The sequence below is a fragment of the Taudactylus pleione genome, unplaced genomic scaffold (genome assembly GCF_031769625.1).
Source record: "Taudactylus pleione unplaced genomic scaffold, aTauple2 ptg000682l, whole genome shotgun sequence".
NCBI classification, from domain to species: Eukaryota; Metazoa; Chordata; class Amphibia; order Anura; family Myobatrachidae; genus Taudactylus; species Taudactylus pleione.
The window spans coordinates 1,704,375-1,722,766 of NW_028285084.1; the positions used below are offsets into that span (position 1 = coordinate 1,704,375).

At 42.8% G+C, this 18,392-nt stretch overlaps 1 protein-coding gene across 2 annotated transcripts in view; it reads left to right on the plus strand.

Annotated features, from left to right (window-relative positions):
- Positions 1-18,392, plus strand: part of TADA2A (transcriptional adaptor 2A) — a 142,330-nt gene that overhangs the window by 110,299 nt on the left and 13,639 nt on the right. For both annotated transcript variants that reach the window (XM_088455960.1, XM_088455961.1), the window contains 2 exons: positions 11,515-11,647; positions 13,952-13,995. In XM_088455960.1, coding sequence (XP_088312086.1) covers positions 11,515-11,647; positions 13,952-13,995 — 177 coding nt within the window. The remainder of the gene's footprint in view (positions 1-11,514; positions 11,648-13,951; positions 13,996-18,392) is intronic.

Here is an 18,392-nt window from a genome sequence, read left to right on the forward strand (position 1 = left end):
CACCAGCTGCATGCAACCTAGCAGAGCTGACCTGGGTTAACTCTATTATCCAGGCCATGTTAGAGCTTGCTAAGCAGCTTGCTGATAATAAGGGACTTGTGTCCATTCCCCTTCAGCCTTCTGTTGCCCTGTCCTCACCTGAGGCTGACAATCCGGGTCAGATCCTTCCAACACCTACCACCAATGATGCTATTTGAGTTTATGGTTTTATCCCATTCAATAGAAAGTCTAGTTAACGTGTCGTCTTCACAACATAATATGTTAGAATCACTTTCCACTTCTAGGACACAGAAGCGCTAACTCCTTGATGATTTACATTTTTGAGATTAATCTGCTTCTGACATATTGTCTGATGGCGAGGACTATTTTTCTTATGACTCTGATATCGATCCAGCCTCTATAGCAGAGGACGACTCGATGAGCACTACTGGAGCTGAGGCATTAATACATGCAGTCCAAGAATGTTCTTAATATTGCAGATAGCGAGCAGGCCAAAACTCCTGACACAGCTCTTATTAAGAGAAAAAAGCAAATTGTCACTTTTCCCTCCTCTCTACAATTAGAGAACTTATTAACAGAAAAGTGCACTGAGCCGATGAAGAAATTTCAGATTTCAAAAAGATTAAATGCTTTTTCTCCTCTTGCTACTAAAGACAGATCTGAGTGGGAGTCTTCTCCAGTAGACACTACAATTTCCTGCCTTTCTAAGACGGCTACCATTCTGTTTCACAATGCAGCACTAAAGGATAGACTGATAGAAAGATAGACGCTATTTTAAAGTCCATTTTCACTGCAGTTGGTGCATTTCTTCAACCTACTCACTCTTGGAGCGGGATGTAGTTAATAACACAGTGGAGGAGATGCTGGTGGTCGATATATGGGCAAAATGCAGACGCCGCTATCTCTGCACGAATCAGGATATCGGCGTTGGAATCCCGACAGCCGGCACCCCGAGTGTAAGAGACCGGAGGCAGGTAAGTATGAGCCGCGGCGGGGGGGGAGGGTTTGGTTTAGGCACATCCTGGGGGGACTTACCCGTGAGTGTTAGGGGGGGTGCAGAGGGGGGGGGGTTCCGCGTTGGGCACCAGGGGTGCGGGAAGAGGGGGTTGAGTATAGGCACCCCCGGGGGGGACTTGGGGTTGGGCACCACCAAGTGAGAGTTAGGGAAGGGTTAAGATACTTACCTTCCTTCGCCGGAATCTCACCTGTTGGGCTTTCAATGCCATTCGCTTGGATCAGCATGGGTAAATAAGGCAGTGGAAAGATGGGCTTGTTTTTTAGAAGATGGCTTGCGCACAGGGAAATCTAGATTCAAATTATTAACTTTATTTCACCATATTAGGGACTCCTTCACATATTTCGGTGAAACAGCCATTGACTCAGGCTTAGTTTCTGCCAGAATTGCGGCCTCTGTTATCAAAGCTCTAGGAAATCTTGGCTCCACTACTTACAGGCTGATTCAGTATAAAAAAAGACCTTAGACTCGTTTACATTTGCGGGAAGGTCCTTTTCAGACCCAACCTCAAGAAAATAATAGCATTGGCCATAGTAGCAAAAACGTATTTTCTTTTTCTTCCTATCTGGGGGACGGTGAACCATGGGTCGCTTGAGGGGAACGTTGGAACTGTTGCTTAAATAGACAAGTATAACTTTAAAACAGCTGCTCCCTACTGCAACCTGTGGTCTTCAGTGTATTTTAAGTGCCCAAGGAAGCTGGGTTGTTTTCACTAAGACTGCGCTGCAGCCCTGTACTTTTAGATTAATGTTTGCTATTTCTTTGTAAACTTTATGATGTTTTCAGTATAGACTGTGATGTGTGCTGCACCCACAGCACAAATTGGGAGATCCGGTGGCTCTGAAGTCAGCCCTGTCGTTGGATTGCAGTGCTACCGACGGGGAAGTGGACTCTATTCAATCCTTTGGCTTCTCTTGCTCAGGTCTCCATTCTGAAGACTACCTAGAATTCTGAGTGGCTGGCGCTGTTACTTTTTTAGAAGGTAGCTGTTACTTTTTTAGAAGGTAGCAGTGGTCACGCTGACCATCTTGCGTGGTTTTCCCTGCTATTCCCTTCCTTTCAGGATTATGAACATATTAGGCAGCCATGGAACATGCTATACCATGCAGTTCCCCTGGAGGCCTGAGCAGTTCCAGGAAGAAGGACACTATTCCTCTGCATTCCTGTTGCAGCCTTCCTCTTAGGACACGTCTCCGGACCCTAGCTTCTCTCCTCTACAGCTCTTGTCTCTCTTGATATCTTTCTGAAAGGATAAGTACCACAGTGTCTGTGTCTTGTTGTGCAGTTTGTTTTTCAGTGTTCTCTTCATTCCAGCTGTGTTTTTGCATGGCTATTTTGCTAGATCCATGTATTTTTGTTTTTTTACACCACTGTAATATTACTTCTGTTTGTTACATTGCTGTTTGCTAGATTTGTGGTGTATTTTGCAATCTAGCTGCCTCCCTGGTTATTTACTGTCTTAATTATGGCAGTAAAGTCTACGTCCACAAAGTCTTTGGTGGGTGCAGTGGCCATTATTTTTACTTGAGCTCAATGTATAGTCAAATTGCCTTGGGGACAGTTGGGGACCCTATGTGCAGACTGTCACTTGGGGCCCAGTGACTTCTCATTTACAGGAAGCCCCATACCTGTCATGGTGGAGCCAGTGTGGCTTCAGGATTTGGGCAGGTCATGGCATAGCTGGTGGCTCACCAGCAGGTGGAAAAGGCTAGGGCGCTTCCTGCACGAACCATCTCAGCACAAGGGCAGGACTCTAGGGGCTGGTGGGGTCTATCCCTTACTCTGTTGGGGAGCCTGCTTGGATTAATGCCATGAAGCGCTGGGCTTCTGGGTTCGTAAAGGTCTCTTCATACTTGAATAGACTATTTGAGGAACCATGTTATCTGTACTTGTACAAATGTCATCATTCCCCCCTTCCCTTCTCTCCTGATTCCTTTGGTGGAAGGGTGAGCTTACGGGTGACTTTCATCTGTAGGATATTTTGGTGCCCCAATCTGGTTAGGGGACTGAGGATCTGATTACAGCGGACTGCCAGTTTTTGGACAGCTTGGATGGGGATTCTCCAGTCAAGAGTACAGACCTTTTTAAGCATGAGAAAGAGACCGATAACGTTTCTGTCCTTTTCAAATCTCTGATTTAATTTAGGAGGATTAGAAAGCCCAGATAAAAAATTCACCATGCCCCAAAAGGTTACTTAACTTAATCTGCTGCCTGTTGATCACATGCTTAACTGGGAGCAGTATCCTAAGGTGGATGCTCTGGTGGCGTGTTTAGCCAAGACCACCACTCTTCTGGTCCCAGGTTCGGCATCATTTATGGACCCGTTAGACAAGAAGCTGGAGGATTACTCTACTGTTATGGGCGCAGGGGTGTCCATTTGGCCCATGCAGGCTACACAATGGGTGGCTATAGACAAGGAGCTTAGGTCAGACCAGCTTCTCACTGGACTTCAGACTGATATTTCTAGGAGGATCTGCTGGATTTAGCAGAACAACTCTGAGGTTCTATGGAGTATGTTTGTGAGGTGACACTGTTACCACCTTTTACGCTAATTTTTTAGTTTTTTGTTGTTTCTTGCTGGTTTGTAAGTTACACTATTTTGTTCACCCATGGTTAAGGGCTACTTTTGAAGTTGTAATGAAGACCATGCGTTGCAAAAGGGAGGAGCTACTGTCTTATAGTTATAGTAATCTAAGTACCAGCGACTATGGTCTCCTCGAGCAACGTATGGTCTAGTGTCCCCTAGATGAAATTGGAGAAAAGTAGTAGCAAAATTCTGTGTTTTACCATCATCCGCCCCAAAGGTTTGCAATCTGTCCTTTTTGTTTCTTTCACCCCAGGGTAGATCTAGGAGCCAGCACTCAGCTAGAAACCAATTCACTGAATCTAATAAACCCAGAAGTAAACAATCTTGGGTCTCCCGACATCAGACCCCTAAGCCTGTGGAAAAAACCTCAGCATGTTGACATTCCCTCCCACTCAAGGGATCTTGCGGTGGGAACCGATCTGCTGCTGTTGGTTCAACACCATGTTGGCCATGTGGGCAAGAGGAATGTTCACCAGAGGATATCTTGTGGATCTTAGAGATCCTCCAAGATTTTTTTTTCTACTGGTCGTCTTGTAAACCAGCAAAAGTGTTGGACACCTAAGGAATCAATTCTTACTGTCACACATCGGAGGCTTAGCTCCACTTATCATGTTCTCCCTGCTTCTTCCCATCACCAAAGCATCAGGTGTAAACATAAGACTGACAATATGGACTTGACCATTTTGGATTTAGTCAGATGATCCAGTGGTCATCTGGCAGTTCTGAGTTCGTAATTTCTGGTTTCCAAACTAGTTCCTGATTCAAGGCCCAGTACTACATATATTATTCTGAGTTTCCACTGCAAAGTTTCCTGAGTTCACAGTAGTTCGTTCCAACTCCCTGTACCTGGGGTCATGTTGTGGGGTTTAGTTCGATTTTCACATTTGAGGATTTCATTTCCCTATCCTGGCGCAGCTCCTGGTCAAAAGGATTCCATCCAAACCATTCATGTTTCCTGGCTGTCTGTACTTTTCATGAGCAAATTGGACTCTCATTTCACCTTTGCTGCAGTTAGGCCCAAGAGTCTTGAAACTGTCTACAAAAACCTCTGTGAAACTAACCCTCTTATCTTTGATATAGTAGTCCCTGTACCTCAGGATCAGATAGGTTTTGGTTTATTATTCAAATCTTTTCCTAGTCCAATAACCAGACTAATACCCTATATTAAACTTAAAAACCCTATATTGTTATATTTACACAGACAGATTAAAGCTGGAATGATTAAGAGCTGTCATAAGTAGTATCGAGGAGAGAGAGTTGTTAGTATCAATAGTTATAAAGGACGCCTTCTTCTGTCCCTATTTGGGAAGCTCATCAGAGCCTACTAAAATTTATAGTCCGCTCCTATGATTTCTAATTTCTGGCACTATCCTTCGGTCTATCCACAGCACCAAGGATTTTAGCAATACAAAAGGCCAAATTCCAAGGTCAAAAGGAGTCAGTTATTCCTTATGTTGATGACTTCTCGTAAATGTGGACTTTCTGCTTTTCACTCATAATAGAAGTTCTTCAATCTCACGGGTGGGTTGTAAACTATCCAAAGTCATCTCGCCATATCCCAGAAGATGGTCTTTGTTTGCATACTTGTTTACTCTAAATACCATAAAGTATTTCTTCCCCAGGAAAAAGTTGACTTATTAGTAAACCTTGTCATGTCCTTAAATCTAAAGGTGCCCATACACGGAACGATTTTTGAGACGATATGGCCAGTTACGACAGGTTGGACAGACCAATCGTGTGAAAATAGGTGTATTTTGTGTGTTCTGCGACCCCGATGCGCGTCCCCGCCGTCGTCTAGTTGGATCGCAGATCAGATGGTTTTGCAGAGATATCTCAACCGATCGTGTACGATGTGACACACATCGTATGTACTTTTGCTCATCTGCGATCCGATGTAGGATCTGTGATATCCCTAGCCACTCCTCGCCTCCATTTCAAATCGTGTACGATAGATCAAATCGTATGGTCTTATGTGGAATTGTTGCATCTTAAATGCAAATCGTCCTGTATGTGAAGGGAATAATATTCAAGGGAAATCGTATGTGACTTCAGATACGATTACTAATCTCACCGTGTATGGGGGCCTTTAATTAGTAACAGTGGATCTAAAATTTCAATCACCAAAGACTGGGCCTGATTCAGACCCGCTCGTGAGCGCTATGCGCTCGCAAGCTGGTCGATGGTGGCCCAGTGTGCATGCGCACGACTGAGCCGGCTCCGTCGTGCGCATGCGCGAGTCCCGGATAGCGACGGGCAAACCATCACTCCGGGTCTCGTACCAAAGGGGGAGTGCTGTCGATGTTGAGTGACAGCACGCCCCCTTTGGTGGGGGTGCCGGGAGCGTGGCTGCCCAGATGGAGGCGTTCTCATGGGAACACCTACTGTCTGGGGCCGGCCCCACTGACATCACGAGTGATGTCAGTGGGAGTGCTTTCGGCTCTGTTAGAGCTGAAAGCACTCTTGGGCTTGCGGCAACGAGACCCTACCACAAGGGTCTCGTCGCAAGCCCGATGGTCGCGATGGTCTTGACCATCGCGAACATCATCATGGCTGCTCACTATAGCTGTGGGTGGTCACCCACAGCTATGCGAGCGGCCAGGAGGCCGTTCTGAAAAACCAGAGGGCCGGCTCTGAATCAGGCCCTGTTTTCCTTTTAGCAAACTATTCAGCCAGGAGGGTTTCTGAGCTGAGTGTATTTTCCCTTCCTAGTTTTCCATGTGGATAATACTGTTCTGCAGACAGAACAGTCATTCCAACCTAAGGTCCTTTCACGTTTTCACATGAATCATGAAATAGTAGTTTCTGCATTATCACAGGGAATTCAATCAAACACAGAACTACTACGCAACTTAGATTTTGTGAGAGCTTTTCAAAGTTCTATTCAGAGGACAAAAGAACTTTTGGAGCTATTGCATTCTTTTTGTCATTTACAACTTCCATAAGTAGACCATTGCCCGATGGATTACGGCTGTAATCCATCGAGCCTATATTGCAGCAGGCAGACCTGTACCTGATTGAATTAGAGACCATTCTGGTTCATGGGGGCTTCACGGACAGTAAGACACAGGGCATCCACTAAACTGCTTTATGTGTTAGCTACCTGGTCTTCAGTACATACCTTCACTGAATTCTATTGATTAGACACTTTTGTGTCCAGGATTGCTAGCTTTGGACGTAGGGTGCTTTGCATAGCTCAGGAATGTTTCTCCCGTGAGGACAGCTTTGGGACGTCCCCAGATTTCTCCAGTGTTCCCCATGGAATGAAAATGAAAACCAGATTTTTGAAATTTACCGTTAAATCCTTTTCTTTGATTTCTATGGGAGACAATGGACACCCTCCCTCACACTTCTGGTTAATTATTCCTTTTGTGTTTTGATGTTTGAATTTTACTGTTCCTGTTTTTCTTTAGAGTGCCCAGTTAAGAACTGAGCTGCTGTTGGCCAATGGGGATATAGAAGAGTAGCCTGAACTGCAGTGTTTGTTTGTTTTTTTTTTTTTGTTTCCCCATGGCTACTGAAAAAATAAATATTGAAACAAGGATGAGTCACAGCAAAAAAACACGCCAGTCTCCAACAGGCCATTGTCGTTGGCCAAAGCTGGGTATTGAGGGGGATGAGCCTGAGCTGCAGCAGTTTTTTTTAAAGTGCCCAAGGCTCCTTGAACCACCTCCTATACCCCCTGAGTACTAAATGTGTCCCACATGGAAGTCAAAGAAAAGGATTTAACGGTAAATTCCCAAAAAAACGTTTTTTTGAGAGAATGATACAAATACCAATAATCTTAAATAAATAAAGAAAAAACAAAAAACAATTTCCCCTAATGTATGGCGCAGAGAGGAACCAAGGAAAAATTGCTCAATTTGAATGTATACAGGACTGTCTTATCCGAGGGGAATCCTGTCAGGAGTCTGAGGCGGGCAACTAGCAGACTGATCCAGCAGGAAATTGTGCCTTAAATGTTGGGGAGCGTTCAGGTCATAGCTTCTCCCACAACAAGGAAAGTAAAGACAGCCCTCCCTAAGATGACTTCACTGCGACTTTCTCCCTACAGTGATAGGTGCCAGCAGCAGCTATGACTTGTCTAACACCTCTCACAGATGGGTCAGCGCCATCTTTAATTAGAATGCTTTCCATCAGAAACTGCTACGTCAGCCGTCTGGTCCGTGGTCAGTCTCCTAACTTGATAATTAGAGGAGACAGACCCCCGTAGCACGGGCTACCGTTCTACTGCCCAGAGGTTTGTCTAATTGAGCCACACAGGGCTTTTTAGAAAAAATATAAATAGTATAAAATGTTGTCAGATGCAGCAGCCTGACAAACTATTTCAGTTTCTTAAAGTGCCAGGCTCCTCACACCACTTGCCATACCCCAGTGTTTCCCTGTGATTAAGGGATAAAATATGATTGATGAGAACATACCCTAAATGTGGGGGTGGGATAGAATTACAAATGCCTAATAACCCTTCTCAACCAGTCCAATTAGCTCTGCATTACAACCAGACATTTGGTTATTTTGGACTAAATCAAGCAGATTGCTTTTAGTAAATAATCCCCAATGCTAGTAAGACATGAAATATTTAACATATTGTGAAACGAGAGGTGTCGCGATGGATGCATGAAAAAGGGGGATAAATACATGCAAATCTACTATTGTCACTGTACAAGTCACTAGTTACTACAGCCTGAATATTGGGTACAGATTTATTACCCCCACTGTAAGAAGGACATATGGTAGCTTGAGAGAGTTCAGTGGTGGCAACCTTAATAAAGTAAATGGAAGGGATAAAATATTTCTAGTAGAGACTTAGGGAAAAAAAACATGCATTAGATGTTACCTAACAAGTATAAACAAATTATTCACTGCAGAATATTTTTGTGCTCAATTATAACATTGAGTTCTTTCTATAGTGCACACACATTCTGCACCTCTGTACAGAGAATATTTTGGACACTGACATCAGTCACAACACCAGTGAAGCGTAAAATCTATATCCCCTACCACATGGACAAACACAATATACACACTAGGGCTCCTATGTATCTAGCTTTTTTCATATAATTATGTAGAAAAGGCAGTCTCTGTATAATTTTATGTATTGTAGCTATGTACTAATAGCACAATGCAAGAAATTTCACAGAAATCTTTGCCAAAGTGCTTATTAGGGCTGCAGATTACATTCCCCATTATCAATGAAGACTACGATCTGATCCTTATGTATCAAACTCACAAAATGCTGGGAATATAACTACAATGGACAGCTGTTAACGCAACCGCTGTCACTGTGAGTTCACCTTTGTACAGTAAAAATTAAAATATCGGCTGCGATACGGATACTTAATAATTGCAGCAGTGCCTCCATTATTGATACATAGGCCCCCTAGATCAAACAAAACTCTTCAACTACAAGTAATACTATGGAAAAATGGGACACACCATGACAGGCCCTGTACACAAATTGCAATCTAATACTTGAATCTATTAGGTTGCTGTGAAAAGCATCACAAAATTAGCCATATATATTAACCTCTATAGAACAACCAGCCATCTTACTTGTTCTCCGCAATCTGGTACAGGTCCAAATTCGCTAGTACCCGGGAATCATGAGCATGACCAGATGAAGACATCAGTGAAACTGAAAAGTTTAAGTATTAACTGTGTCTTGCATTACATTTCATGGACACTGCATATATCTTACATTAAAATACAACATTATGCTTGCCAATATTTGTAGTTCACTACAGCCTGTAGGATAATAGAAAGCCAGCCTTTCCGGTTATAGTAATCCGCCGGGTTGTCTCTGGGGGCAATAAGGGGGAATGTGTGTCCCATCTATGGCTCCAGCACACTGGTATATCCACGTGGGAGGAAACTTTTTGTAGTGTAATTTAGACGCTAACCTTGCGGAAAGGAGATAAAGCGGTGGTAAAGGATTTCAAGCTCTTTATGGACTAGAACGCAAACCATGGATGTTCCAACGCCAAATAAGCAGGAGAGTGTGCGGTATTTTCTCGGGGTTGCATACCACCACAATACAATCGCCAGTCTCCTCCTTGGCTCAATGGTTCTGCAGTAGTTGGTGCTGGGGTGAGAAGTTCCAGCAGGTAGTTAAATGTACCACACAACATCCTAAAGTGTGCTATCTACTGCTCATGCTGAAAGTTTCCACTGTCTCTATAAAAGCTTCTCCATGTCTGTGGTCTCTTGTCCACATTGATAGATGTCGTACTTGTACATTTTAGGATAGATGAAATGCTGCCCAAGATCAGGGCTCTCCTCCTGCCATATACCGGCATCGATAATTAGCCTTCTCTGTCAGATATTGCTCACTTCTCTTCCTGACACAGCACTGTACCAGGCAGCACAGTGTAAGCAGCTGCATCAGGCTTTCATTTGCTGTGTGAAACACAGCAAAAAACAGCAACAACTGAGGAACTCTGGACTACCCAGTAGTAACTCATCAGCCATGATTAATGCAATGCAATCAGCAGTCACCACCCACTTTTCATGACTTCATCTTTGTGTGCCCAAAGAAGCATTCCATTTCTTATTGCTCAGTATTTTGCAGGGCTGACCCGGGTGCAGTCTGAAAGGGGTCGACCCGGGAATAACCTGGGTAAAAGCAGTAGTTTGAAAAAGGGGGGCAGGAGCTATGACCCGTTCCCAATCCATGTTCAAAAACCAGTGTTCTTGATTTAGCATTGATCCACTTTTCTGGAAGAGCAAAAAGAAGTATTCAATATGAAGGTTTCCATAACACATCTGAATTGATTTTAAAGGCATGCAATGGTTAACAATAATATTGTCGCCCATTTTAAACTAGAAATGCTACTGTACCATTTTAAATTATGGGAACTCTGTTTGTTTTTATTTGACTTAAGATGGTGGGAGATTTGGTCATTTGATTTTTTTCTTGTGTGAGAAATGTAAAGCTTTCTGGGGTTGAGTATGCGACCCTTGGGGCTGACAATGCTCATGGTGGAATTCCTGGCACATGCAGATAAGTATTCTAATCCTTCCCCCAACCCACTCCTCTCGCAGCCTAAAGCTAACCTTCCCCTTCGGCAGCCTAACCCTAAATGTAGCCTAACTCTAACTGTCTCCTCCTGCAGCTTGCCCTAACCATCCCCTCCCGCAGCCTAACCCTAACACGCCCTCTAGTGCCTAGCCCTAACCATAATACTCACCATTGAGATCGCAGCCGTCTGGTTTCTGTCCGCCGGCAATGCTGACTACATCCTGTTTTATGTACTGTTTTAATTGGCTGGTGATTACCAAAAAATAACTAATTCAGCGGCACCCACATATAAAATAAAAGGATGTCCCCTCTGTCAAATGTGTCCCTCTAGTAGATATTGTCTGGTGTTCCCTGTGCTATGGAAACATACATTTTCAAATATGGTGGAGGAGGGCAGGATTGGATTATTTCCTGATGAGACCATTTTCTTGGATTAAATTGCCCTCTACTAGATAATCGATCACAGTGTTCATGCCTGTAGCATGGAATGTAAAAATTTACTTTAGAATTCTATCTGCCGGAGATTGCAGACTTGTGTTCTCTGTGTAGCTAGCTCTGTCGTCGGCTTGCAACATCAGAGTGCCACTAGAACAAATGAGAAAGTAAGCTCCTGCACTGTAGCAAATAACAAACACTACCTGATCTACCTTTGCTTCCACTGTGACAGACACAGTGCAAGAGGAGGAGTCACATTGTATACAATCCAGTGCTTTATCTATTGGTCTCAACCTAACTTACAAAGAAGTACCCATTTTAATTCTGCCATGGATTATTGAAGAGGAAAGTAGGTTTACTTTGTACATTTTTATTCTGCGGTATTTTTTATTATTTCTTTTACATCAAAACAAATGTTATTTTTAAGTGTTTGACCCTATACTGTTTACATGTTTACTCAAGGTTCAAAGATCTATGACCGTTTAAAGAAGTCTCGGGATGAGGAACGATTGAAACGAACCATGCTTTCTGAAGTTCTTCAGTATATTCAAGATGGCAGTGCCTGCCAACAGTGGCTCAAACGACAAGCAGCCATGTAAGATTACTACTATTAGAGAGGTAGCAATACAGATAGATATTTATCTTTTCAAAAAAGTGTTTCAATATTCAGTTCAAGTCCAAAATATTGGAAAGCTACTATTTGAAACGTGGAATAAAATGCAGCGTACTGTAGTGTTCACAGTATTTTATTTAAAACCAACCCAGAGATAAAATTAAACAAGGTAACACTGAAATACTAAAAGTATCATGTTTATTAACATGCAGTGCAATCGCAAATAAAGCTAGAGAGACTTCGCTTTGAGCATAACCTGTCATATTGTTTTCAATAGCTATTTGTAAAAATGTTAATTTGACCAGATGACCTTGTTCCCGCCAAGCAGCCACAGATTGTTTTGATCCCAGTGGATCTTGGGGTATTAGGGATACCCTCGTACCATAAGTAACTGCCAGTTACTGACTCCACCCACTGTGCCGTGGGCGTGTAACATCGCTGCCACCACCAAGCTCCTACATCGGCACTTGGAACCTCTAATTTTCACCCAGGCTCCTATAGCCAGCACCTGGAGCCACCTTTGCTGTGTATGCGTATACAAGCTGCGGCCACACCACCTGATTGATGTTGGCAGATACTCACTGATCCATCGCAACGGACCTGGCCCTGCACGGTAGCTGGCAAAGGGTTTGACCTTGGAGCCACTGGGCTCAATCCAGAACAGCCGGAGAACGGAATAGCTTTTGGCGCAATTCTGTTGTCGCAGGTTTCAGATGCAGTCGTAGTAAAGTTAAGATGTTTATTGCTCAAATAGTCTTCAAAAAGACTTCACATTGACTTAGGGGGTTCAGCATACAGATGTTCACAGCAGTACAGTTTTTCTTGATATTCAAAAAGATACCCACAAATCAGAATAGCAGGCCTTCTTATATCCTATTCCAATACACGTTACCACAGGGGGTAAGTCCGCCCTGTGGATTTTACCCAATCAAATTAAGTGCATGCACTTTGCATGCCCAAGGCATGCTCACCTTTAAAAGTGTCTTAATGGACAGTGGGGAGTGGTCACTCCTCTGTGCCTGAGTTCAGCTAATAATGGTCAACGCCCAGTTGCCGGTATTTCTGGGATGAAAAAATTCCCTCCAAAACATACTTCAAGGAATCTGTTAAAGGGCAGAGGTTCCGGGCCATGGCAGAACAAGCAACTTTAAAATAAATTTTTAAAACGCACTGCGCCTAGCGCCAAGTACACTTTTAAAACGGCGCCCAGCGCTGGTAACATAGTCAGATATGGCGCTGCAGCACATGGGTTAACCCCTTCAGTGCCGTTGCTGCCATTAACCACGTAAAATAGGAACGGGAGCCAGCATCAGGACTGGGACCCGGCCACAGTTAAGTACTATAATTCTGGTAAAACCGCATTTGTAAGAATTTTGAATTTACGGCGACAGTAATTTTTGACCAAGGTTTTATAAGATTGCCTTGTAGATGACATTTAGTCGTTTTTCCTCCTAACATTAACACGAAGAGATTTAGTTTTGATAAAACACGCAAGAGAGCCACGTAGAGTTGTCCATAAGTGAAAGTCTCCACTTGGATCAACTCCAGCCACGTTAAGTGTCTGTCCCTGTGCTTTGTCATACCAAAGCATATTCTTGCCGGGAATTGGACTCATTTGAAATTTGAGAATCATTTTTCCACATAAAATACAATAGGAACGGTAAAATAAAGGGAAAAATTCTGTATTAGTACACAGGGCTTACATCAATTTTTCTGGAGAAACCGGATAATACACATCAATCTCTATATGGTATAAAATAAAGTCCATCATTGTGATACACTGCCTAAACTGTTAAAGATGTATCAATGACTTGCTTCACTAAAATCATCCCTGCTCGGCTCCCATATGTAATACATTACTGTTTCATACACTTAAACCTCCATTGACAAATGCTTTATAGCATAGTGAAAACTGCATTAAAATCCATCCAGTGGTTCTCGAGATTACTATGAAATGTATAAAGATGGAACTATACCTGGGCGCCACAAATAAGGCAGCAAGATATACTTATAGACAAGTCCCCAAAATCCTATCAGATCATAAAACAGATCTCAAGAATTATATACTTTACTTCGGTTCTCGAGATTAGCCCAAACAAACAAACAGATGCCTACCAGGGACTTTATTTTATACTAAATATAAAATTATTCCAAAAATTAAAAGGTCTGGTCTTTTTTTGTTTTGGTGCATTTTAATTTAAATGATTTGCAATTGTTGCTCTGAAGTTCTTAGGTTTGCATGTGAATTAAAAATTACTTTTTTTTTTTCTCTTAATCTCATTTTAGTGATGCTGGACTTCATCAGGTTGTGCCTGTTGTTTCAAGTTCAGGTATTTTGTATTTTTCATTTATTATTTTTCTAGGTCATAAAACTAATGCATTGAAGAGATAGTGTATACTCCATTTTAAAAATGGATGTGTTCTCCAGGCTTTCAAATATTAAGAAAATTAGTGCATGTCATCATTTGTGTGTCTGATCACAGCTGACCATGACTTGCAGGAACCACTGGGAATCCCCTCACTGCACTGTGCCTTCATGCGCTGGATCTCACATCTCAGGGCTGGCTTTAGGTAATTGAATTGAACAAAACCTCACAATTACGGTCAGCTCCCATTAGATGGTTGTCCCTCCCTAGGCACTGACCAATAGGGGTCATGTTCAGTGGCCATTTTCAATGCTTCGCCCTGGGTGGTAGCAGGGGCAGAACTATGGGAGACAATGGAGGCGCCTGCCGCCGGGCACCAGCACTGAAGGGGCACCTCCTCTATTGTCCACAACATATTCACTCCACTTAGGGCTGTAACTATGTACCTGGAGTGTACTGTCACGGCCGCCCAATACATGGCACCTCATCCTGGCACCTGAGAAGCCACCATATACTAGTGGAGAGCTCCATGTCCGACCATCAACTGCTGCCTTCGTCTATCTATTGCCTGTCTGCATGCAAATTGCTACATTACAGTGTCAGCGGCTGTGACGGGGGGGGGGCACCAAATTATAACCTGCCTCCGGGCATCTCGGATGAATTTACGCCACTGGGTGGTAGTACTAAATCCAGACAGCCTAACACTTATTGTCCTGTCAGCCTTTCCTCACTGAGAATATCCCACAAAAATCAGCTACAGGCATTAAGAACTCCTGCTCCACTTAGGTATCTAATTAGGGTTCTTTCTCCTCACTTTTTCTGGGATTATATCTTTGCTGGAATCACTTTACAGTGTTTGTGTACTGCAGCTATAATTTTTGTCTTATCTTTATCTGTTGACTGTTTAACTCTACAGGTAAATCTGGAAAGTTGCATCTATATGTATATTAACAAGAAGGGAGGGGGGAGAGAGAAGGGAAAAGCAACATTTCCTGGTCTGGTGCACTGATAGGCTTAAATATAAATTGACTACGACGCCCTAGAGTATCAACATCTTTCCCACGGCACCCCTGGGCCAAAAGCTTCTTATTGAGAAACACACCAAAAAATGCAATGAATTAAATTGTGCTTATATGTCACCCTTAGGATCAGTTACAGTGCATCCGGAAAGTATTCACAGCTCTTCACTTTTTCCACATTTTGTTATGTATGAAGTCCAAGGAATTGTCTGTAGACCTCCGAGACAAGATTGTCTCAAGGCTCAAATCTGCAGAAGGGTACAGAAAAATATCTACTACTTTGAAGGTTCCAATGAGCACAGTGGCCTCCATCATCCGTAAATGGAAGAAGTTCGGAACCACCAGGATTCTTCCTAGAGTTGGCCAGCCGTCTAAACAGAGCGATCGTGGGAGAAGGGCCCTAGTCAGGGAGGTGGCCAAGAACCCTGATGGTCACTCTGTCAGAGCTACAGCATTCCTCAGTGGAGAGGGGAGAACCTTCCAGAAGGACAACCATCTCTGCAGCAGTCCACCAATCAGGCCTGAATGGTAGAGTGGCCAGAACGAAGCCACTTCTTAGTAAAAAGCTCATGGCAGCCCACCTGAAGTTTGCCAAAATGCACCTGAAGGACTCTCAGACCATGAGAAACAAAAGATTTAACTCTTTGATGTCAATGCCAGGCGTTATGTTTGAAAGAAACCAGGCACCGCTCATAACCAGGCCAATACCATCCCTACAGTAAAGTATGGTGGTGGCAGCATCATGCTGTGGGGATGTTTTTCAGCGGCAGGAACTGGGAGACTAGTCAGGAAAGAGGGAAAGATTAATGCAGCAATGTACAGAGACATCCTGGATGAAAACCTGCTCCAGAGCGCTCTTGACCTCAGACTTGGGCGACTGTTCATCTTTCAGCAGGACAACCACAGTAAGCACACAGCCAAGATATCAAAGGAGTGGCTTCAGGACAACTCTGTGAATGTCCTTGAGTGGCCCAGACTTGAATCCGATTTGAACATTTCTGGAGAGATCTGAAAATGACTGTGCACCGACGCTTCCCATCCAACCTGATGGAGCTTGAGAGGTGCTGCAAAGACAAATGGGCGAAACTGCCCAAAGATAGATGTGCCAAGCTTGTGGCATCGTATTCAAAAAGACTTGAGGCTGTAATTGCTGCCAAAGGTGCATCAACAAAGTATTGAGCAAAGGCTGTGAATACTTATGTACATGTGATTTCTATGGAGGTTTTTTTATTTGCAGAAATCTCAAAAAACTTTACACGTTGTCATTATGGTGTATTGTGTGTAGAATTTTGAGGACAAAAATGAATTTATTCCATTTTACAATAAGACTGTAACATAACAAAATGTGGAAAAAGTGAAACATTGTGAATACTTTCCGGATGCACTGTATGTGCTGGGTGACAGGGATGCGCTTCTTTTTGTCCACATATTTTTTGATTGGCAATCTTTAGCACTGATTTTGCCTCTCTCACACTGACTAAATAATATTTTATTTGGTGCCGGACCACCAACCCGAGGCACCCCTGCGAGTACCCTGAGGTACCCCAGGGTGCCACGGCACACAGTTTGGGAACCACTGTCATAGTCTAATGCTGAACTCACGAAGGGGGCAGATTCAATTCGGCGTGCGGTTGATAGCACTGGATGGAGTTCCCGGAGCTATTCAATTCAGCGCGCTGCTGGGCCGCTTAAAGTATTTACTCTCGCACCCTCCTCAAGTGCGAGCAGAAATCTGATTAAAGTGCCAGCCGCGAGGCTGCTTGGCCGGCACTTTAGTCGGAGAATGCCGGTTCTCGTGACTAAATATCCAGGTTAAGTTGTGAGAACTGGGATTCCCTGACTTAAGTTGTTTTAGTCAGACTAAACTGCAGGGTGAATTGAATTGCTCACTTTCCGACTTTATTCACCTCGCTTGAATTGAATTGACCCTTTAGATTGCAAAGAGAACCTCACAGCGTATTGTTAGGAACCGTTGTCTCCTTGATGTTTAAAAGGATGGAAAAACTGTTTATTTACTTTCCTTTCCCGCTGTTAGAAGACTTTCTAGTGAAGCACAGGCAGAATCAGATTTCATCTGTCATGCAAATTGCAGAATCTATCCTTTCACTAGAGTGAATTTGAAATCCTACCCAAGGTGAATACCTGCATAGCATTACTGACCTCAGGGATAATAAATTATAAAAATTAAAAAGTTGGTAGAAATAAAGCACATCTAATCACACTGATTTGCATTCAAATTCAAAACCTAAGGTAGAACACTCATTCTTTATTAAACATGTATATAACAGCAATAAGTAGAAGGTTTTACACAAAGAACACAGTTATAAAGTGTTTTGAATGGTACGTTTCTCAAGGAATGTTAGTGATTCAGTCCTGATATTTTCAACTTCTAAATAAACAAGTGAACCAGAAATTGAGCAACATATATTCGGATTGAGAACACCCTTATTTGCACTTGATGCGGAAAAGTAACTTTGGCTCCTTCTATATTCCATGGATTTACCAGATGATACAATTCTCATGAGTGTGCCCTTACTTTATTAGATCATTTAGACTTGAACGCCTTCAACATAAATCCAGGACCAGGGAAATTTTACTTGAGGGCTCAATAACCCCTCATAAGATATTTACTTATGAGGGGTTATCTAACCCCAAAAAACTACTTAGAATCTAGTGTGATACTATTTTAATTGCGAATAAATGTAATAATCAAAATATAATGCACTCTCATAAAAGACATAAGATCAAAGCAATAGCCATCTCAATGATTAAAATTTTAGGAGAAACACCAGCACAACTACTTGAATGAAGCACAGAGTGTGCACAAACCAGATTCTGTCAACTATCCCTCTCTTGGATGGTAAGTCGTCCATGATTATAGGGTATCCGTCAAATGTCTTCCTTTGAAGCACTTGGCTCCGCTGATGACTCATTTCAATTTAAAACAGATTTTTTTTTTTTCAAAACAGATAGGAAATTCAAGACCGTTGTTAAGTTGATATATGTTGTGGCTGGGGTCTATTTTAGACCTACTTTAGCCTCCACACATGGGTAAACAAGGTGGTGGGAAAAAAAGCTCATTGCAGCTTCTTGAGCGTTTGCAATCCAATTCTATTTAACTAATCTTAGTTAAACACGTTTGGGAGGTATTTACAATTTTGGCCTAGGTAGTTTTGCATCTTTTACCCTCTGGTTTTAATGCTTGAGAGTAGGATGCGTAATCTATGAGAAATCACAAGTCACTGCTCTTTTTTTATTACAGGTCTTTAGTGCATAACTGCTATGATCATTAGCCAGACCAAGACGGGAAAATTTTTTTTCTGCTAGTCAATATATCTGAGG